This window comes from Pyrus communis, chromosome 2, assembly GCF_963583255.1.
Source record: "Pyrus communis chromosome 2, drPyrComm1.1, whole genome shotgun sequence".
Taxonomy (NCBI): Eukaryota; Viridiplantae; Streptophyta; class Magnoliopsida; order Rosales; family Rosaceae; genus Pyrus; species Pyrus communis.
In genome coordinates this window covers 7,627,672-7,650,520 of record NC_084804.1, presented here as the reverse complement: position 1 = coordinate 7,650,520, position 22,849 = coordinate 7,627,672, and the positions used below count along the sequence as shown (strand labels likewise).

Sequence of the window (22,849 nt, the reverse complement as noted above, 5' to 3'; positions counted from 1 at the left end):
GAGTCATTTGACACCATCGCGGGAGCAAATTTCCATCTCGGATTGAATTTTACTAGACCTTTTTTGTTTACTCTTATTAAATGTTTGTCTTAATTGCCTTCTGTTTCCTCCTGTTTTCTTCCTTCTAGTTGTGTATATAATTTCTGTGCTTATATATAGCAGAAGCATTCGAAGTGGAATGTTGAAGACAAATAAACAAGTACAAAATCACATTGCTTAATCTATTTATTCGCCATTGAAGACTTGAAGTAATATGAAACAATAGATGGATCTTGAGGAGTACAGCAGAAAACTCGTTACTGAAACAAATTTGGCCGAAAAATCTCCCTGTGGGAGGGACTTAGATTTCGATCCACAAGTTGCAGTGAACTGAAATGGATGACAATACGTAAACTTGAAGTGTTAGAAGTTTACAACATTGACGCAGATGCTATACGTAGAAAACCTGCCCGACATTCAAGAGACTCTCGTGAGGAACGTTGAACATTACACTGTTTTCCCTGCACACCTTCCTAAGAAATGCGTATAGGTAGTCAATAGCGATCTTCTTCCATAGTTTTGATTCCCTCCTGGCTTTTATGACAGTATTTCCTAGTATGTGCACCACTCCTGCATCTCTACAGTTGTTCAAGAATTCTATCTCATCAGCCTCGGCCTGGCTGCTTGCCGGAATGAAGGAGGTCGGGTTGTTTGCATGCGATGGAGAATCATCAGGCATGATCGAGTCCATTGATGCAATTGACAGGTCTACTTGATTGGAGTGGTGCATATTGCTGACATTGCTCAACTCGCAATCTCCTGACTGATTAGTTTGTTGCTCAAGTAAACTAGATAAGTCAGAGTCTGAAGACGCTTCCATCAGGGACTCAAGCCGGACATACACGAATAGGTTGTGAAAGAGCTTGTTCTCAAAATCATCATCCTTTTTGTGGTAGTCTTTATAGCCATACCTTGCAACACAACGGAACATGTGGAAAGTCTTGGGTCCAATCCGCTTTACAAGGAACCGCTCTTCTTCTGGGACTGTGAAGACAGGAAGGTACTTCACGCAGACAAAGATGACAACAGAATGGATGGCGGGTAGGTTGGTGATAAAATGAGAGAAGATCCGGGGCACTCCACTTGCTAGCTCCGTGTATACAAGGCCTATCCCAGGTACACGAACCAGTCCTAGACTGGGACCAAGTCCAAGAATCCATGCCATTGAAACCTTACTGTGCATCTCCATCTCATAGCGTTTAACTGTACCATAATGCCAAACATACATGATGATAAAGAAGGCTGCTGCGATCACAAGAGGAACCCAGCCGCCTTGATTGACCTTGAGGAGTACAGCAGAAAAGTAAGTGCCCTCCACAACCAATGATAAGCCAGTGAAGATCAGGACAAGAATCCAATGGCAGCGCCACACTAATATCATGACTAAAATCATAAGCAATGTGGTTACCAGCATGACTATACAAACTGCCGTCCCTGTTGCAACACGTAAGATTTTGTTAGTTGGTGCAATCTTAATTTCAACCAAGAAGCTTGAAATGAGATACGACAAGTAACAGTGAGAACATAATTTTGAGAAGAGAAATGGTTACCCTGAATCCTTATTGCCATCGTAGATTTCCTAACGCTATAAAATTTTCATAGAATTTAAAGATGGCATGATATGGAGGGAAATTCTTTCTTCACCAATGCTATACCAAAAATTTCATACTAACTGAAGTCGATGTCTTTTCATGGATGGATAAAACACTGAAAATTTCATGAAATTATGTTGTAACATAGGAAGATATGTATAATATAAGCTACATCCGATTAAACTTACCAGAGGCATTCCCAATTTGGTTTTGATTTTTAAACCCAGCTGTCACGGCAATGCAGAGAATCATAACAATCCAATTAATTTCTGGAATATATATCTGGTGACGGTATTTCCTTGATGTATGCACGACTTTACATCTTGGGAAACAGCCTAATGCAAGTGCCTGCTTGATTAATGAAAAAGTTGCAGTTATGGTGGCTTGACTTGCAACGACAGCAGCTCCAGTTGCAACAATAAACACGGGCCAATATATTTTGTCTGCAAGAACGATTAATCAGAATCTTTCCGCAATGCATTACCGAAAAGCCAGGGCATTCATCCCACTCTGATGATATATGTAAAGTTTAACGGCTTTTCTTAAATAACTGATTTCTACTTTACGTGAAATTTGAGTATCATGGTATCTCTCAGACATATTGAGCTGGTATCAGTTTTGGCAAAATAAACACCTAAACCTAAATGTTATATTTTGCAGTTAAAGAAATCAAACAAACCTGGAATGGAATGATAAAAAGCACCAATCACGTTGTGTGGATTTTTTGTAAGGTATGCTGCTTGACCACTGTAGGCTAATAGAAGACAAGGAAATACAACCAATGTGAAAGCAAGTTGCACGGACGGGACTGGGAAGTGGGATAGATCAGCAAAAAGTGCTTCAGTGCCTGTAAGTGTTCACAACCAGTCTTCAGGGACTATGTCACAAACTTGCTTGAATTTCACAAATAAAAAAGGATGGAATATCGAAATTTTACCTGTTATACTAAGCATAATACCTCCAAGGGAAGTCCACCCATCTTTTCCTCCCCTCTTGAAAAATCGATATACATATACAGGTGAAAAGGCTTTTAAAACCCTACTATCATACTTCCAAACATTGAACATGCCAATTCCTCCAATTACGAGAAACCAAATAAAAACGATTGGTGCAAACAGCCAACCGACTTTATCTGTCCCATAGCTTTGCATACTAAACAAAAGTATCAGTATAACAACAGCAACAAGCACGACTACCTCTGTATAACAAATGAGTAGTTATGATTAGATTTGGAAACAATGTTCGATGAGTAACAAACATGGTGAAGCAAATGAAACAGTATCTTTATGTCCAAGAGTATGGAGATACCATTACTAATCTTGGAGTGGCCTACATTGATCCCACCAACTGCTGACAGAACTGCAAACGATAATATGGTTAAGCGTTAAGTATACTTATCAAACAGAATATGGTTAAGAGCTTCCAATAGAACTGACAAAGAATCATACTCGCCACAGCGGGAGTTATCATAAACTATAGAGTATTTTAATGTTCTAACCTAGTCTAAATGCTTTCCAGGAAGTAGCTTTTACCATTTAAAAAAATAGTTTCTCAATTAAGATTGGTTAGAGTATAAGGGATTGCAATATGCTTCCCTTACAAGTTACGCCTATAGGAACTAATCACGCAGGTTGAAAGTGTTGGGATATCCATAAAACAAAACTACATGATCACGAAAATTACCAATGAGGATAGTTAAACAGAAGAATGATCCTACACTATCAACAATGAAGCTGCGCACCTGATATGGCTGGAGTCAGAATCCCGTCCCCAATCACCATGCAAGAGCCAACTAGGACAAGAATAAGAAGCGTGCTCTGCATAAATGCATGCCCCTCCAACCATTTCCTGGTTCTTGCAGCAAATGATTTCTGACCAAACGAAGAACGACTATATGTTGTTAGTGCCTCATCCGTTTGGTCTTGGTTAGGAATAGCCTTTATTTTTGCATATCGACAGAGTAGTGAATATAGAGCAAACGTTCCACCTGCAACCATGGGGAGGATAAATTGACATGAACTAAAACCCGGAAGAACAGCATCTATAGCTCTTGATGTTATTGTCTCTATCAGTGAATAATCAAAACATAGATACTTTTGATTAATGATCTGAGCACAGTGTTCAAGGTAATACGGTAACATTACAAAGGTGGGGAGGGGAAGGAAGAGCTTATGTATCGATGATAGACTGCGCTCAAATTACCTTGACCATTGTCATTTGCTCTACAAACAATAAAAACGTACTTCAGGAGTGGAATAAGAGTGAGGGAGTAGATAATAACAGATAAAGCTCCAATTAAATCCTCCGGGTCATCAATTCCATTAGGAAATGTGTTGTAGAAAACATACAAAGGAGATGTTCCTAAATCTCCATATACCACACCAAGGCTTTGAAATGCAAGCTGCACAAGCAATAATGCTGAAAATTTCTGGAAGAATAAGAAAAGAAGTGATCAGCAACAAGAGCAAATATAGTTCAGAAATAGCAGAATACCTTCAAGGTTACATAAAGGAATCGTTTCAACCGTGTAGTACGAAAAGTTAATATTAATAACAAATCTCTGAAGACATTAATGAATTGATTATAAACAAACCAACCAATTGCTGGACTGCTAGATTTCGAAAGTTCAAAGTCGAATTTCTATTCGTACTGGTGAATTCGGTTTTCAAACAGTTCCACTGCAGAACAGGGGTGAAGGAGTGAGATAATACCTTTTCCTTGTACATATTTCTCAACCTTTTAGCCTCCTCATCCATGGGCTGATCAAGCTGCTGATCCAAAACCCAAACGTTACCATTCTTATCAGTGCTTTCATCAGCTGCCATTGTTGCAGCCATTCGAAACCTGATGATTCAAAGGACTTTACTTCCCTTCCACCAATTCACCTCTCCACTAGATTCTTTTCAATCCTTCCCCTCTATAATTTAAAGTTTGAAACTTTAGTCCTGCTGGACAAGATCCAAAACAGATATCAATGTTAGAAATCTGAAGATTCTGCTTTTGAATTGCGACCAACTTACCAGGGAAAATTCCCAGAATAACTAAACACCAATATGCAATCCCCAGTTAAAAAGCTCATCATCAAGTATAAAACACTAAAAAAGCATTCAAGTGAAACAAGTGCACCGCCCAGAATTCCAACACAGAAGATGAACAAGTTGAATGAATCAAATCCAGAGATTCACACCAAAAATGAACAATAACCCAGAACTCCATTGAATCCATGACAGTCCAAGAACACCCAGGATATATATATATATATACATATATATATATATATTATAATTTACACAAAAATTGTAAAATAACATGGGAAAAGAAGCAAAATTTATTAGTGTGTTTACCTTGGGTGCAACTTGCAGGTGATATTCCCAGGTGGGTTTTGGCTTACAGACTTCGAGTAGCCATTAAAGCATAAAACAAGAGTGAGAGAGATGAGAAAACGCCATTTCCCAGCAAAAGAGGAGTTACAGACTTCTAGCTCATTCCCTTTTTTGTTTTGGCAATCATTGAGTCATTTCTTAATCTTGTCGGGGTGAATGTTTAGTTATTTACCTTTTCTCGGTCAATTTCTTGGATCTTACTAAGACAATTGTTATTACCAAGTTTGTGTTTTGGCCTAATTTTTTAATATAAAATTTTGAATAGAAAGGAATTGTATCCGCTCTGAACCTTAATGTATAGAGTTTAAGAATCAAATCATCTGTGCTACTGATTGGTATGTAAAAGAAATCAGAGCCGTTGATTTTGTATGATGGGCCAGAAAAATGAGTTAATGGGAATCGTTAGATTGAATTTGTGCGGTCTAGATGAATTGAACTCTAAGCTCTGAATACTAAGGTCATGAGCGGATCCAATTCCGAATAGAAATTCAAAAAGGGAAACTAACTCAAAGTCTAAAATTTTTTTAGTTTTAATGAAAAATGATAAATAAATGTATAGTAAATAGTACCAGAAAAAGATAAAAATGTGATTTTTCATTATAAATGAACAGTACCAGAAATGTTTCGTTAAAACAACAACTTTAAAAAATCAATTCCTTCCTTAAATGTCCAGGAGAATTTCAAGTTACAAATGTTTTTAAAGCACGGTAAAAAAATCTCGTAACGTGTAATGTCTTGCATGTCAGAAATATATATATTTTTAATCAACAATTACCAACAACCTGAAAAGCAACTGACACAAATGCCAAAATCATTCACGAGATTTGGAATGTTATTTTATGAGCTTCTTTTTGTTAACATGCAAGATTCTAAGGCCTGGTTTGGTACTGAAATGATTATGAAAAAAGCTAGTATAAAAAAGTTGGGATCTGTTTTTGTGTTTGATAAACATTTAGCTTTAGCTTTTTTTCACAAATTTGGGTGAAAAAAAGCCAAAAACAAGAAGCTGCAAAACCCAGCTTTGAAAAACCGATTTTTTTCACATCTGTTTTACATAAAAGTTTTACCAAACACTATAATATTGCTTTTTTTTTTCAAAAGCACTTTTACAAAAAAGTTTACCAAACACTTTGCTGCTTTATTTCACAGCTGCTTATTCTCACAGCACAGCAGAAGCAGCTTTTTTTCAAAGCACAGTAATACCAAACCAGCCGGCAAATAAACTCATTATTTTACCATGTTACCATGAGTGTGATGTTTCTACGTTCTGCTAGTTTTGTGTGCCAATTAACAACGTTATACAAACACGGACTTAGTCAATGTCGTACAAACATTAACTTAGTAGTACGGCATTAGTCAAAGCAAGTGCGAGGAAAATATAAACCAAAGGATTTATTATCAATTTTATATTATATTGTGATATTTAGGAAACTACGAACATGTTGAAAAAATCCTAACCAATGAAATTACAAACATTTTGATTGAGAAAAATTGTTTTTGACGAATGAAACACGAAATCGATGTTTCGGAAGCTTCACATGAGGTAAGACTTCATATTTTTCATTGTTTTAGTAATTTCGATGACATCGATAATTATTTAATCTTGCGTTTGCTGTGTTATTTAAACTTCTATATTCATATTCATCTTTTAGGGATCACAATGAGAGTTTACATGAAATGTCCTTACCTTTGTTCTTCCAAGAAATTTTTTCTTCAATTTCTCAGTGTTTAGAAGTAATGGATACCAATGTTTTCCCAGTGTTAAAAAAAGCGGCCTAGGCGGCGCCTAGGTGCTGAGCAGTGGTTGTTCGATACGATTTAGAGAAAATCGTTTACAAAATCGATGAGGAGCTAGGTGCTCGCTACGCGCTTTAGGTGGTCTAAGCTACGCTAGGCGGCATGTCTAGGCGGATTGATACTGGTCTTCTTCCATCGCCAATGCCTTTGCAACTCTGGTCTTCTGTTCCATGCCCTCTCGTCTTAGGCAGACTTGCATCTGCAAATCAACTCTATTAATGTTAGACTCGACGAAGAAGGGAACTTACAGAGAAAAATATAAGATGTATATGTGAGTGATGAGGAAGAGAAAATGGAAAACAACCCAGATTGAAGAAGAAGAAGAATATGTGCGAGAAAGAAACCCACTATGCCTTATCATTAATCATTAAATAATAGAATTGATTTCTTTAATCTTTTCTCTACTATTACATCATTATGTTGGATTGAGACTTCTTTGGTGACGTGAAAGAGGGGTTGCAGATGTGGGGTAAGACGTTCGGTGGGATTTTATCTCTTCCCATTTAATTTTTTTTTTTAAATTCCAATACTATATCTCTTCTTTTAAAATATCTTAAATTACTATTTTATCTCTATTATTATATTTTAAAACCCTAAAATAGGGAGAAGAATTTCTTTCTTGATCTTTTGAAAACTTCACATTTTTCACTTTCTCACTTTATATATGTAACTTATATGACATATATGCTTAATGTGTTTTTAAAATTTAGATTTATTGGATACTCTTTTTACATTTTATCATTCTTTTATTATCTTATTCATGGATTCCATACAAATATATTTTTTTGTAAGTGTCAATATGCACTTATTTACAAGATATACAAGAAATTTACCTAAATCCGCCTAGACGCCCGCCTAGACCCTAGGTGGCTAGGCGCCAGCCTGCTGTCAGACTAGCGCCTAACGTTTTTTAGAGCCTTGTGTTTTCCAAGTGCTCCACACTGCAGAAATGAAGTTCGTGAAAGTCAAAACAAAAATTGCGTAGCACGAAGTTAAACCTAACAATGAAGCCATTGCTGATGTTACACTACCTAGCAAATCATCATTTTGAAATCATTCGGCAAACAAAACGTTCAGATGATTTGAAATCTTTTGGCAAACTAAACTTTCAAATGATTAGATTCAGTCTGTAAAAATTAAAAAAGAGTGTTATAAGATTTGAGAAATGTGGGGTGTATGTACAAAATATAAGTTGTATATTGAGAATGTGGGGTGTGGGTGTATTATGGAAAAATATGTGGGGTGTATTAAGATAATTTTTAAGTTAAAAAGCAAATGTGGGGTTTATTCAACAATTTGTGGGGTATTAATATAATAAGCCCCAATGTAATATGTTAAAAGTGAAATTAGTTCAAATCTCACCTTATCACAAAAATTTAGAATATCATTTTGTCATAAAAAAAAAAAAAAAAAAAATCTCTTGTACAAGTGATTTTGTGTTTTTCTAAGCCAACCATCGTGTTTCTTAGCAAATTTAGAGTGAAAATTCTTATCCCAAGAGTGTTGTAGGAACACAGAAGAATATACATCCCGTTGCACGTAAGTTTTTCACGAAGTTGAGGATATGCCTGTTGGAAAATCCACGCTTTAGTAGTCTAGTTCTGAATGTTGCATCTTTTTTGTCTAATGGAGAAGGCAGAAGCTAACTTACAAATTAAAAAAGTGTTACACGTAGAAAATCTGTCCGACACTCAAGAAACTCTCATGAGGAACATTGAACAACGCACTGTTCCCTCTGCATGTCTTCCTAAGAAATGCATACAGGTAATCAATCGCCACCCTCCTGAAAAAATTCGATCCCCCCCTACCGTTTACGACAGTGTTCCCAAGTATGTGCACCACCCCTGCATCTCTACACCGGTTCAAGAACTCTATCCCGTCGAGCTCCACCAGCTGCTTGCTCTGCGGGACAGAAGCGTAGGCCAAACTCTGGCCGATATGCACCGGAGAATCATCAGGTTCAAGTGAGCCTACTGATGCTATCGACAGGTCTGCATTGGCACTGTGATTGTTCCATGTGGCGTCCTGGTTCAGTAAACTGGACACATCAGAGCCCGAAGATCCTTCCATCAGGGACTCAAGCCGGACGAAGTGAAGAGATTGTCAAAGAGCTTCTTCTCAAACTCATCATCCCTTTTGTGGTCGTCTTTGTAGCCATATCGTACAAACAACGGAACATGTGGAAGTTTTGGGGTCCAATACGCTTTACAAGGAACCGCTCCTCTTCTGGGACTCTGCAGACAGGTAGGTACTTGACGCAGACAAAGACGACAACAGTGTGGATGGCGGGCAGGTTGGTGATAAAGTGAGAGAAGATGCGTGGCACTCCAGTCGCTATCTCAGAGTACACGAGGCCTATCCCAGGTACCCGAACTAGTCCTAAACTAGGACCAAGTCCAAGAAGCCATGCCATCGACACCTTGCTGTGGATCTCAATCTCATAGCGTATTACTGTACCGTAATGCCAGCCATACATGACGATAAAGAAGGCTAGCGTAAGCACAAGAGGAACCCAGCCCCCCTGATTGATCTTGGGGAGTATAGCTGAAAAGTAAGTGCCCTCCACCACGAACGTTAAGACACTGAAGATAAGTACGAGAATCCAATGACAGCGCCAAACTAATATCATGACCAACATCATAAGAAATGTGATTACTAACATGACTATAAGAACCCCCGTCCCCGTTGCAACACATAAGATTGCATCAGTTGATGCAAATAACAGTCAGAACGTCAGAGAAATTGAACACTTGAGAAAAGTTGTAGATACGAAAGAACGTAATCGAAAAGGATGAAAATAATTATAGGACATTCTGCAGGATGAGAAGAAGGTGTGATATATGGGAACAAGAGAAAAAACTTACCAGCAGCGTTCCCAATTTCGAATTGATTTCTAAACCGAGCTGCTATGAAGATGCATAGAATCATAAGAATCCAGTTAATGTCTGGAATATAAATATGGTGAGGGTTCCTCGATGTATGTACAACTTTGACTCGAGGGACACAGCCAAGTCCAAGGGCTTGCTTGACTAATGAAAAAGTGGCGGTGATGATGCCCTGACTTGCAACAATAGCAGCTGCAGTTGCAACAGCAAACACAGGCCAATAACGATAAACCAAAGGAGCACAATTGGTGCAGACAGCCAACCAACTTTTTCTGGACCAAATTGTTGCACGACAAACAAAAGTACCAGTATAACAACAGCAACAAGCACGTCTACGCCTGTATATAAAAATGTGTAATCAGATTTGGAACATTGAATGATTCAGTAACAGAAATGATGAAGCAAATAGAAGAACTTTACATCCAGGAGCATGGAGATACCGTTACTGTTCGGGGACCATCCGACATTGATCCTACCGACCGCTGACAGTACTGTTAAAGAAAGTATGGTTAAGTATTACATATAATTATCAAATAGAATATGGTTCAGCAGCGTCCAATGGAACTGAGAAAGAATCATACTCACCTCATTAGCATTAAAGAACATATTAAGGCCTCGTGCAAATTCAACTCAATGGAAACGAGGCCTTAATGTCCCTAGAAAAATTGCACAAAGACCGATATGAAAGCGAGTTATACGTGTTAGAGATTGACAGCCAGGTCAACAAATAAAGCTTGTGCAAAATCAACTCAAAGTTCCTCCTCAATTTAGACAAATTGCATGATAAGGGATACCCTCGAAGATGTCCAAAGAGAAGTTTGACATTTCATTGATATAACTCGCTTTCATCTCGAATTTGTGCAGATAGTTACAGAAAGTGGGACTACATATTCATCTTAAGAGCAGGTGCTTAATAAAATGGCAACATGAATACCATCGGAGACAAGAAGTTCTCCGCTGTTTGTTTCCTTCTTTTTGTCTACTAATTACGAAAAGTATCCGATAAACCTGGCTTATCCATCACTTGTTCATTTTATACTTGCCTAAACCGATTTACCTTCTCGTGTAACCTACTCACTTTCATATTTGTCGAAAATGATCTAAATCTGTAAGATGATTAAAAACATATATAGACAGAAGAATGATCCTACGAGTCTACGACACGATGATAATATACCTGATCTGGCTGGAGTCAGGATCCCGTTCCCTATCACAGCGCAAGAGCCAATCAGGACAAGAATAAGAAGTATGTTCTGCATCACTGCATGTCCTTCCAGCCATCTCTTGGTGCATTCAGCAAATGATTTCTCACCAAAAGTAGAACTGCTAAATGTTGTTAGCTCCTTATCGCTATGGTCTTGGTTGGGAACAGTCTTTATTTTTGCATGCCGGCAGAGCAATGAATAAAGAGCAAATGTTCCACCTGCAACCATGAGGAGGATAAGCTTACAGGAACTGCATTTTACAGTATACTACTATCAAAAGTACACAGCAAAGGATGCATGATATTAGTCAAACGTTTGTATTACGCGGATGTCTTGTATACATTTACATAGTGTTTGTACACCAAACTTTCATCTGTTCCCTCCCCCTCACCAACTTTATCCTCCCCCTTTCTAATTCATGAAATCTTCGGGAAGAAAACCTTCCTTCAATCGCTCCCAAGGGAAACAAACATAAGAACCACCAACCAACCCTAAGAGGACGAAGGGGAAATAAGTAAATGGACCGCAAAGTTGAGGCCACATGAAACAACTCAACAGCTCGAAATGTTGTGCCTTGGCCCGTTCGTTAGTGCGGAACCGAGATTCAGATTACAACCTCACCAAAATCACACACAGTTGAACAAAATAAAATACAAGAAATAAAGACACCGAGAAATTTACGAGGTTCGGCAAAAACCTGCCTACGTCCTCGGAGAGATGTTGCTCTTCACTATGAGAAAAACAGTACAAGTTACACATGAGTTAAATCCCAATCCCATATCCCTTGTACACCCACTCACAGAATTTTCTCAAGAGCCTCACTCTACCCCAAGAGTTCTTTCACAAGAGATCTTTCACTCTAGCTCTCTTGATTTCTCTCACCCTTACCCATGGTAGAGCCAAATGCTCTCACCATCTCTTTGGATGCTTTACATCTCTTCATCCCTCTACAACTCTCTCTTCACCCGTGCCCATTCTTATGCCAAATAATTATGGCTTTGAAAAAGCCACAAAACATGGCTTTGAAAAAGCCACAAAACATGGAGCAATTTAAGCCACAAAACAAGCCACAAAACAAGGAAACATAATCCTTATCATGATGTTCCCTCATCACTATTGTTTTGTTTCCTAGCCTAATTTGGCCACTATCCAACAATCTCCACCTTGGCCAAATTGTACCAAAGTCCATTGGCCTTACGTACCAGCATGCACACTCTGAATCCACCTCGTTGGTCCTATTCCGATTCAGTTACTGCCAATGCATGTGCAGCTGCTGCAAGCTAAAAATCACCATTTAGCTTCAGACAGGATCTCAACACATCCTCGTCTCCTCCAGCAGGTTTTCCTCCTCTTCATTGTCTGTAACCTGGAAACTCGTCAGCGCGCCTATTTCCAGCAACAAGCCATCGAGCCAGACAAAATTCCCACACTTCCTCCTACCTCAGGACCTTCTCATCACCTGTGAATCCCATAGCTCCACCTGCTGCAAAACCCCTGCAACACTTGAGACTAAACATCACCAGGAGAAGTGTTGCTTCGAGTACCTAGAGGGCATACTCAAAGTCTTCCACCACAAACTTGCTAACCCGGCCTTGCACCCGTAGCACTGTGGACCCTTGCCTTCGGAACCGAATCCGAACCTGCTGTCTCTCTCAGATCCTCTTTCCAATTTTCTTCCACGATTTCAACCTTGAATAGCTTAAGCAGTCTTGTGCCCACCATCATCCATGGTCTCTTGTGTGTATCATTCCACACCAAAGAAGCTTGCACCTGCTCCAAACTTACTGTTTCTTTCCTTGCAGTAAAGTTTCACAAGGTTCTCGTACAAATCTGAAAGTGAGGTAAGAAGAAAGAGGCCTTTGTCTTCTTCCTCAACATCAACTTTCGCAGTTGATCCAAGCATCCCTAAACACGGCTTCCATTTCTTCAGGCTTCCATTACTCTCCTTTACCAAGAGCAAAACCGCCTCTCCCTTTAAACTGCTCAACTGAAAATTCCATGGTGAACAACAAATCTGGACCTCCCACGAATCAAAGCCCCCAACGATGCTCTGATACCAATTGTTGTGCCTTGGCCCGTTCGTTAGTGCGGAACCGAGATTCAGATTACAACCTCACCAAAATCACACACAGTTGAACAAAATAAAATACAAGAAATAAAGACACCGAGAAATTTACGAGGTTCGGCAAAAACCTGCCTACGTCCTCGGAGAGATGTTGCTCTTCACTATGAGAAAAACAGTACAAGTTACACATGAGTTAAATCCCAATCCCATATCCCTTGTACACCCACTCACAGAATTTTCTCAAGAGCCTCACTCTACCCCAAGAGTTCTTTCACAAGAGATCTTTCACTCTAGCTCTCTTGATTTCTCTCACCCTTACCCATGGTAGAGCCAAATGCTCTCACCATCTCTTTGGATGCTTTACATCTCTTCATCCCTCTACAACTCTCTCTTCACCCGTGCCCCTTCTTATGCCAAATAATTATGGCTTTGAAAAAGCCACAAAACATGGAGCAATTTAAGCCACAAAACAAGCCACAAAACAAGGAAACATAATCCTTATCATGATGTTCCCTCATCACTATTGTTTTGTTTCCTAGCCTAATTTGGCCACTATCCAACATGAAAAACCATCCATAATCTTTTATGCAACTGTACCGATTAGTGAACAATCAACACAGTTAAATTTAGATCAATCATCAGTTTACCTTGACCATTGTCATTCGCTCTACAGACTATAAGAACATACTTCACGAGTGCAATAAGAGTGAGTGAATATATGATAACCGATAAAGCTCCGAGTAAATCTTCCGGGTCATCAATTCCTGCAGGAAATGTATTTTTGAAAACATACAAGGGGGATGTGCCAAAATCTCCATAGACCACACCAAGGCTTTGAAATGCAAGCTGTAGAACCGTTCCCACTGAACAACGCGTCTGAAGTGAACCAAGAGCAATCAGAAACAGGACCAAAAGCTAGTCCTAGGAATAACACATTACCTCAAATATCTGTTAATTGCATTCAAATCACGTCTGCCATCAAAGAGTTTACAATTAATAAGAAAATTCTGACTACGTCTAATTGAAGAGAAAAAAATCGGTAGCAACATCCCAACCATGTCAATCGTAGGGCACATCTCGCTTGTGCATGGGACCTCCTATATTTTGGTGTCACCTGACCCATGTTACTTCCAATCAATGTGAGAGCTTCCCTAGTAGGGCAGCCCTACGAAACTTCTCTTCTAATTGAAAATGCAGTCCATTGAATCATTTTACTTATCCCTATCTCAACAACTTACACAAGTTAAAGACTTTAGCTTTGACATTTCCAAATTTGTTGAGCTGGGTTTTAGAGAGGGGGAGAGAGAGAGAGAGAGAGAGAGAGAGAGAGAACCTGCTCCCTGTACACGTTTCTGACCGTTTTACCCTCCTCATCAATGGGCTGGTCGAGCTGTTGATCCAAATCCCAGACCCCACCTTTTTTTTCAGTGTCTCCATTGTCAGACATTGTTGCAGTGATCAGCAGCTCACTTATGCAAATGGGTTCTTCTTCCCGTGCTCGAACTTCACCTATCCAGCAACATTTTTCCAATTTCTTCACTTGAATAATTTTATTTTTCCATTTTTTTTCTTGAGGTTTTCTTGTGGTACCCCAGAATTTGCTTGGTGCTTGGGACAACAGTTTGTAGAGGATTAGGGGCAGGAATTTTTATTCGTCTCATATTTTTACGGAGGGCAATGCAATCGGATCATGGTTTGATGCCTCGCCTATTTATAGATTTTGCATTTCATGTAACAAAAGGGAAATAAAACGAAATAAATATCCAGATTTTTACGTAGAAGACAAGACCTTTGTAGAAAACTGAGTGACACGATGCAACAAGCACGTAGCTTGACATGCAACGAGTTTCCCTCTCAGTTTGTTGAGAGAATTCACTTCCTCTTTCTCGAGTTCAAAATTACTATTCTACCCAAAAAAAAAAAAAAATCTAAATTTTGGAGCTTGACATGTTTTCTGTTAAAAAAAATTACAAAGAAGATTCTCGACGTATGTTAAATACCAGAATTTACATTTCCCATGTCAAAGCTATAAACAAGTACCAAGTTCAACAGAAGGCAAAAACAGATAATCCCATTTTTCACAAGTTTTTGTAACATTTCTAAACGGTCTAATTGCATTCCTAATATTATACTGACTGTAGTAAGCCACTAAAGCTTTGGGGGGGGAAAAAATATAGGATAGGATGGCAATAAGGCTTATAATGCTTTGTGCTTCAGAATGTTGGGTAGTCAAACATCAACATGCGCAAAAAATATGTAGCTGAGATGAGAATACTTCATTGAATGTGTGGGCACACGAGAAAATACATGATTAAGAATGTAAATATCCAAGGTAAGGTAGGATTGGACGCAATTGAAGTGACAATGAGAAAAAATTGTTTAAGAATGTCTGGACATGTGAATCGAAGACCTACAAATGCTCTGGTTAGAAGGTGCGAATATCAGGCAGAGTTAGGGCTAAAAGTATAGAGGAAGACTTATGAAGAGATTCTAAGGAAAAAAACATACAGTACTTGGAGCTAACGAAAGATTTGGGACAAAACCGGGTGCATTAGCATGCTAGAATACATATAGCCACCCACTTATTGGTCTAAGACTTTATTGTTGTAACTATAGTTGCAATAATACAGAATTAAAAAAAAATACAATTGGCATTTACATATGATATAAAGTAATTATTTTATGACAGACAAAAAATTACACATAGAAAATCTGTCCAACATTCAATAGACTCTCATGAGGAACGTTGAAGATCACACTATTCTCCCTGCAAATTTTCCTGAGAAATGCATAAATGTAATCAACGGCTATCTTTTTGTAGAACCTGGAATCCCTCCTTGCTCTCACTACCGTGTTCCCAAGTATATGCACCACCCCGGACTCTCGACAATTATTCAGAAACTCTAGCTCATCAATCTCATTCTGGCTGCTCATCTGCCCGTACGAACTCACGGTATTGTTCGCGTGCGGTGGAGATTTAGCCGGAACAATTGAGTCCACTGATAAGATACTGAGGTCTACGGTAGAAGTGGTTGTGTTGCCATTATTGGTTAAGAGGCCGTCCCTTGATCTCTCAGTTTGCTGGCCATTGATGCTGTACTCATCTGAGTCTGAACACCCTTCCATCATGGACTCGAGCCGGACAAACAGGAAAAGGTTTTCAAAGAGCTTCTTCTCAAAGTCGTCATCTTTCTTGTGTAGGTCTTTATAACCGTATCTTGCAACACAACGAAACATGTGGAAACTCTTGGGGCCAATCCGCTTGACAAGGAATCTTTCTTCTTCTGGGACGGTGTATACAGGGAGGTACTTAACACAGACAAAGACAACAACCTGGTGGATTGCAGGCAGGTTGGTGATGAAGTGGGAAAAGATGTGGGGCACCCCGCTTGCAAGCTCGGTGTACACAAGTCCTATCCCAGGGACCCGAACCAGTCCTAAACTGGGGCCAAGCCCAAGAAGCCATGCCATTGAAACTTTACTGTGCATCTCAAACTCATAACGTTTCAACGTACCATAATGCCAAACATACATGATGAGAAGAAAAGCAGCTGCAATCACAAGAGGAACCCATCCACCTTGATCAACCTTGCAGAGTACAGCGGAAAAATAAGTGCATTCCACAATCAGCGACAAGCTGGTGAATGTAACGACAAGAATCCAATGGCAGCGCCACACTAATATCATGATTAGAGTCATAAGCAATGTGGTTGCCAGCATGACTATTACAACTGCCGTCCCTGTAGCAACATAAAATATAACTCAAGTGAGTGCAAGCTTATTTTGGAAGAACGAGCTTAAACTAGTAAAAATTTCATCATAAATCAATTTCACAACGGCAGGTCAGCAACTATTTCTCTACATTGTCTCAAAAAAAGTTCACCACCTCCCGACTTCTTCACCTTTGAGTTTATCTCAAATACTTCTCCCATCTCTTATTTTATTTAAAGAAGTTTTCAACCATTTTTTTTTCAAAGAAGATTTCGCAATTACATTACATGTTCTTCGAGTCTAGTTGCACAGAGTAGAGAATATGGCTTACGTAAGCTTCACAAGATTTAGCAGAGGATGAACTTACCATAAGCATTTCCAATTTGGCTTTGATTTTTGAACCCAGCAGTCACAGCAATGCAAAGAATCATAAGGATCCAATTAATATCTGGAATATATATTTGGCCGAGGAACTTCTTTGATGTATGTACAACTTTGACTCTAGGAAAACAGCCAAGTGCATGAGCCTGCTTGATTATTGAAAATGTTGCTGATATTGTCGCTTGACTAGCAACTATGGCAGCAAGAGTCGCAACAATGAAGACTGGCCAGTATATTTGTTCTGCAGTAAGAGAAACAGTAAGCATCTTTGGAACAACAGCATGCTGCCTAGTGCCTACTGTGTAAGACATTATATTACTTGTTTCCCCGCTTTTCTTAGATTATGTTAGAGATGGCACAGTAAAAATTCTGTACAGGAAATATTACATACCCACTCCAACTAAAAGACTACTAAATATATTTTGTGTCATATCAATTTTGATGAGTTTCTTCAAAGCAATCATATTCGTTCAAATATTTGATCAAATAATCTCTCAGCAAATAGAGAAGTGGGGACTTGTAGCTTGATTGTAGCTCGAAAGGTAGAAAGTATTTACTCTCACACTCAAAGTTAAAGTTTGAGCGTGCACATCCCCACCTTGACCTCCTTTGTACAAAAAAATAGACCCAACAATCTACGTTAGTTACGATTAAAAAGACTAAAAAAGGTACTGAGGAGTGAAGGGCATGTTCTTTAATTCTATCAAAAACTATTCGTTGAAATGTTATGCCTCAATTTTGAGAAAACCGTTATGTGTACCACCATGTTTGATATGAGCATCCTTTAAATGCAAAATATAAATTAGAAGAAACCTGGAATAGAAAGATAAAATGCTTGAAGCACAGTTTTGTCTGCATGATTTTTCACAAGGAAGGCAGCCTGTCCGCAATAGGCCAAAAGAAGGCAAGGAAACACAACTGTAGTAAACGCAATCTGTACAGCTGAAACTGGAAAATAGGCAAGGTCGGCAAAGAGTGCTTCTGTCCCTGTAATCATTCAGAATTTTCCATCAGAATCCAAGATCAGAGATGTGGTAGAATTTTGTTGAAACTTAAAAGAGTTGGAAAGTGAAACTTGGATACAGAAACTTTACCTGTTATACTAAGCATAATACCCCCAAGGGAAGTCCAACCATTTCTCCCGTTCCTTTTAAAATACCGATATATATACACGGGGGAAAAAGCTCTCAAAACAGTACTGTCATGTTTCCAGATGTTGAAAATGCCAATACCTCCAATTAATAGAAACCAAAGCAGCACAATGGGAGCAAAGAGCCAACCAACTTTATCTGTGCCATAGTGCTGCACGCTAAACAGACCTACTAATATTACAACAGCAACGAGTATGACATAATCTGTACCACAACAAAGAAAGTATAAGTTAAGAAATAGTTCAAGTAATGAGGGAGAAAGATGCAGAGGCAGCAATCATAAAAAATTGACAATTATAAAAGAATAAAAAGTAAACTTTAGCTCCACGGAATTTAGTGGTACCACTGTTCATGCCAGGACTTCTGACTTTGATCCCACCAGCAGCTGATAAAACTGTCAAAAGCAAAGCATAGTTAGTCATTTTCTAATGAGCGGTGAACCTGAGGAAAATAGAAAAAATTTAACTTAATTGATATTGATGTGTCACTTTTTTTTATCAAACTGAGTAGAAAAAAAGAGGACTCCATGTTGTGTGGGAAAGATAATTAAAATAGCCAACCCAAATGGTTTGGAATGAAGGATGAGTTGAGATAAAGGAAAATGCAAGAGAGTAGTACATTCCTAATTACGTAAATAAGAAGGGTATGGGTGTTATGGAAAACTGTTAGACAAAGTAGGAAATCTTAAGCAGTGAAATTTTTTCTGCTTCCAGAATCAAGAAAAGAACATTGAAGATGTTCAATTATATGGTGCCTAAAATCTGCAACTTTAATTGTCTTCTATGTATGAAGAAAATACGCCATATCATGTCCAATAGTTCAGGATGACATGACATTAACCAACTTCCACTTCCAACTCATTACTTCAACCCATGGAAGTGGAACCAGATTTTTCTTCAATAAAACCTGCGACAGTTTCCCAGACATCACTAGATACCAAGACTAATGGAATGCATTCTATCTCTTGAGAATGATGAAGATATTAACTCTTTGAAACTGCGGACACTGAGATTAATAAGGGAACCACTGAGTACCGAGAAAAACATGGGAAAACCTAAGACTGAGTAAGCATGCAGAAAATCAATAAATTATTTCCTGATACATTGTCATGTGATTTGTAGGCCTTTGTGCTTTTGTTATTTAGTGGATCGTGGGATGCTTCCAAGAGCATTCTTCAGCCCTTACTTCTTGGCATGGCCCTTTAGTAAGATGAGGAGTCATACAGTTTGGATTACTTCTTTTTCTGTTTAGACAGATATGTTAGATCTTTCTGAGTGTAGCACTCTATGTATTGGCTAAAGGCTGACTTTTGAGATTGTTATCCATGTCGATAACTACATTGACCTCCAGAACACATTATCTTTTTCTAGCTTTTCTTTGTTTCTTAACTTCTTTGGGCCTTTTAATAAGAAGTTTCTCTGTTTCTCAATTACTTCTTGTGTGTATACTTCTTATGTACCTGAGTGCACCATTGGGCTTCTCCTAATTAATTTTTTTCACTTATTGTGGCACCAAAAAAGTAGATTAAAAAAAAAAAAGGACAAACAGGTAGATTAATTACTAGGAGAAAGGTTAGGATAACTCCTACTGTGGAATGCGTACCAGATATAACTGGAGTAAGAATTCCATCTCCAATCACCATACAAGTGCCTATGAGGACCAGAAGAAGAAGGGCATTCTTCCTTGATGCATGCCCCTCCAACCACTTCTTGGTTTTTGCAGCATATGATTGTTCATGGAAAGTAGAACGACTATATGTCGTTAGCTCCTCATCAGTCCGGTGTTGGTTAGGAATAATTTTAACATTTGCATGCCGACAGAGAAGTGAATAAAGAGCAAATGTTCCACCTGCAACGCAGAAACCACAAGCTCCATAAGACTTTACGGTGACTCATAAGCACAAAAGGTACTTTACAACTCTTGGAGGCATGTAGTTCGAGAACATTGAAAACAAAGCAGACACAATGTCATGTTTAATCAATTTCAGGTGAAGAACTAAAATGAAAACTTACCAAACCTTTATTCTAAATTAAGAAGTATATGTATCAGTGTTGCCAAAATAATCACTTCATGTGTAAGTATAGCTTCACACATTGCTGAGCATAACTTAAAACACATAACCAATGATGTGAGCTGGGGATTGAATAGGTAAGTAAAAAATTTATAGGCGTGCATCATTAATGTAAGCCGAACACTAGACACTAGTATATGCTACTTTTCGAAACAATTCTGCCAGAGATCACTTTATACGCTAGCATAGATTTGAAGTAGGCATATTTTAACTGTAGTAGCAAATAATAGTAAACATGTGCTTTGTCCATTTTACAATCCCATAAAACACCAGAACAGTTGAATTTAATGGAGCAAATCTACAAGTAGAGTTTGGTTTACCTTGACCACTGTCATTTGCCCGACAAACAACAAATACATACTTGAGGAGCGGTACAAGAGTAAGAGAGTATATAATCAACGAAAGAGCTCCAACCACATCCTCCGGATCATTAATCCCATGGGGAAAGGTATTGTAGAAAACATACAAGGGAGAAGTACCCAAATCTCCAAAAACCACTCCAAGACTTTGGAATGCAAGCCGCATAAGCAATAGTGCGGAGAACTTCTGGAGAATCGAAATTTGGATCAGCAAACAGAATCAAGAACATACATTATCTTGCAAATCAACTAATAACAGGCAATTACTCAACCTATAAGCATATACCACATTCCAGTCGTTTTCATAGCAGTTGAATTACGTCCAACAAAGAATAAAGAGAACTACTTACTAATAGTTTAGCCTGAGAAGGTATAAACTCTTATACAGGGAGTAAAAACTGTTTTAACTTCATTGAATTACTTCTGAACTGTTACAGATTGACATACACATATGTAAGAGGGAAGTGGGAGGATTAGAGAGAGAGTACCTTTTCCCTGTACATAGTTCTCAGCCTGCCAGCCTCCTCGTCCATGGGTTGGTCAAGCTTCTGATCCAGAACCCACATACTGCCTTTGTTGGTGGTATCACTGTCTCCATTAACCTCTGCATTTGAAGCCATTGAAATTTCAAAAGGTTCTGCAGCTTCCACAATTTTATTCCTTCTGATATCCCCTCACTCCTCACAATCCAAATCCCATAACAGGAATACTCAACAAAACCAAAATCAAATCACAAAAAACTGACTTTAAAGCTAGACCCAGATCTTCAATTTTTTATCTTCACTTGAAAAATTTACTCCCAATACAACTTTGCATAGAAACCCACAAACAAAACAATACAATCTGCACAGCAAAAGAGAACAACAACAAAAACTGATTAGGATGATATGTCCAGTTCAAAAAACATATCTTTTAAAACAACAAAAGACAATCCAAAAGCACTATACAGAAATTGTCAGAGCTCAAAAAGTTGACACCCACCAAAAGCTTGAAAGAACAAAAACCAAAGTTCCAATCTTTTGATAAAAGCCACCAAGAAAATGAATTAAAACTAAAGTTTTATAATTCAACTCAGTGCCAAATATACCCAAATTCAGGAATTGAACAAAACCCGTTAAAACCCAGAAACCCAATTGGCAATTGATGACAGAAGAGCTTAAAGAACACCTCACACAGACAAGGAAACGACAGAAGAAACAAGGAAGTGATAATTATTACTTTTGCCACTGGAATTCCCAGGTGGGGTCAGCTGGTGGGGTGGTTGAGTCTCAGCCACATGATCAAGAAGCATCCCATGATGCACTAAAGCAGGGAAGATGAACAGAGAGAGAGAGTGGGAGAGAGAGTCGGTTTTCTGCAGGAGAAAACAAAGGCTGGCTGAAACAGAAAGGATGTCCTTTTGCAGCGCAGGTTTTCACAGTCCGTCTTGGGAGTTTATTTATTGAAGGGGCAAGCTTTTCAGCCAAATAACAGAAAAACACACAGCTGCTTTAAAGAAAGGATTTACTCATGAAGCATCTCTCCGCCAATTAATAGGAGAATGCAGAGAGAATATCTAGAAAAAGACAAGGAGAGGAGAGAGAGAGTAAAGAGGAGAAGTTGCTTCTTCTTTTTCTTTATGCACAAGTAAATCCACAGAAGATAAGTTTGATTGTTAGTTTTTGGTTATTTATGTCCAAGAGGGACAAAAAGTTTTTTTCATTTTTTCTTTTTACAAAAAGGAATAGCTGATGATAAGTCCCAGGTATTCACTTCTTCCGGATCTTGCGAGATTATGGAGAATTTCACACTGCTTAAGGCTTCAGTTAAGCAAACTCACTAATTCGAAGTATCGAACTCGGAACCTCCACATTTTTGACAAATTTTTTTTGTTAATTTGAACCAAAAAAAACACGTTCGGGTATATAATTAGCAGATATTCTGTCTAAAAATATTAAGTAGGAGATTTCTAAGGCCAACATGTCGACTTATATTTAATCTTTTATTGCGTATTTTGACATAGTTAAGTTAGTTAGAACCATCATAAAAATAGAGAAAGATCTAAAAAATTGGTAAAGTTTAAACTTCATATTATATTGAAAAAAAACTCTTAAATTTTAGTCAAAATTGATAGATTTCGTCGATATTTTTGACATATCGGTTGAATATTGACAAATTGCCATGAGACATTTCCTAAAGTTTCATTGTAAGTTTCCACATTATTGAGCAAA

The 22,849-nt window shown here is 38.4% G+C and overlaps 1 protein-coding gene and 1 pseudogene across 4 annotated transcripts; both read right to left on the bottom strand.

The window, feature by feature from the left end:
• Positions 1-203: 203 nt before the first annotated feature.
• On the bottom strand, positions 204-14,413 carry LOC137724663 (potassium transporter 10-like; annotated as a pseudogene).
• A 1,189-nt stretch (positions 14,414-15,602) lies between these two features.
• On the bottom strand, positions 15,603-22,261 carry LOC137725210 (potassium transporter 11-like). 4 transcript variants are annotated; one of them, XM_068463813.1, is made up of 9 exons: positions 21,858-22,261; positions 21,128-21,482; positions 20,601-20,826; positions 19,812-20,057; positions 18,553-18,603; positions 18,153-18,413; positions 17,872-18,045; positions 17,045-17,299; positions 15,603-16,706 (listed from the first exon to the last, which is right to left on the bottom strand). In XM_068463813.1, exons 2-9 carry the CDS (start codon positions 21,257-21,259, stop codon positions 15,664-15,666), a joined length of 2,388 nt encoding a protein of 795 aa, XP_068319914.1. In that variant the 5' UTR covers positions 21,260-21,482; positions 21,858-22,261; the 3' UTR covers positions 15,603-15,663. The 4 variants fall into 4 exon arrangements, with proteins under 4 accessions (XP_068319914.1, XP_068319915.1, XP_068319912.1 ...); XM_068463814.1 differs by having other exon boundaries at positions 20,601-20,823; XM_068463811.1 differs by having other exon boundaries at positions 21,128-21,243.
• Between the last annotated feature and the right edge of the window lie 588 nt (positions 22,262-22,849).

Bases quoted from the DNA above. Each gene is read 5' to 3' on its own strand.
- LOC137725210 (XM_068463811.1), bottom strand. From the start codon at position 21,930: ATGCTTCTTGATCATGTGGCTGAGACTCAACCACCCCACCAGCTGACC. The intron at 18,046-18,152 runs GTAAAGTTTCTG...GAATGATTACAG, and splicing joins TATTATGCTTAGTATAACAG to GGACAGAAGCACTCTTTGCC. The intron at 17,300-17,871 runs GTTTCTTCTAAT...CTCTTACTGCAG, and splicing joins ATTTTATCTTTCTATTCCAG to AACAAATATACTGGCCAGTC.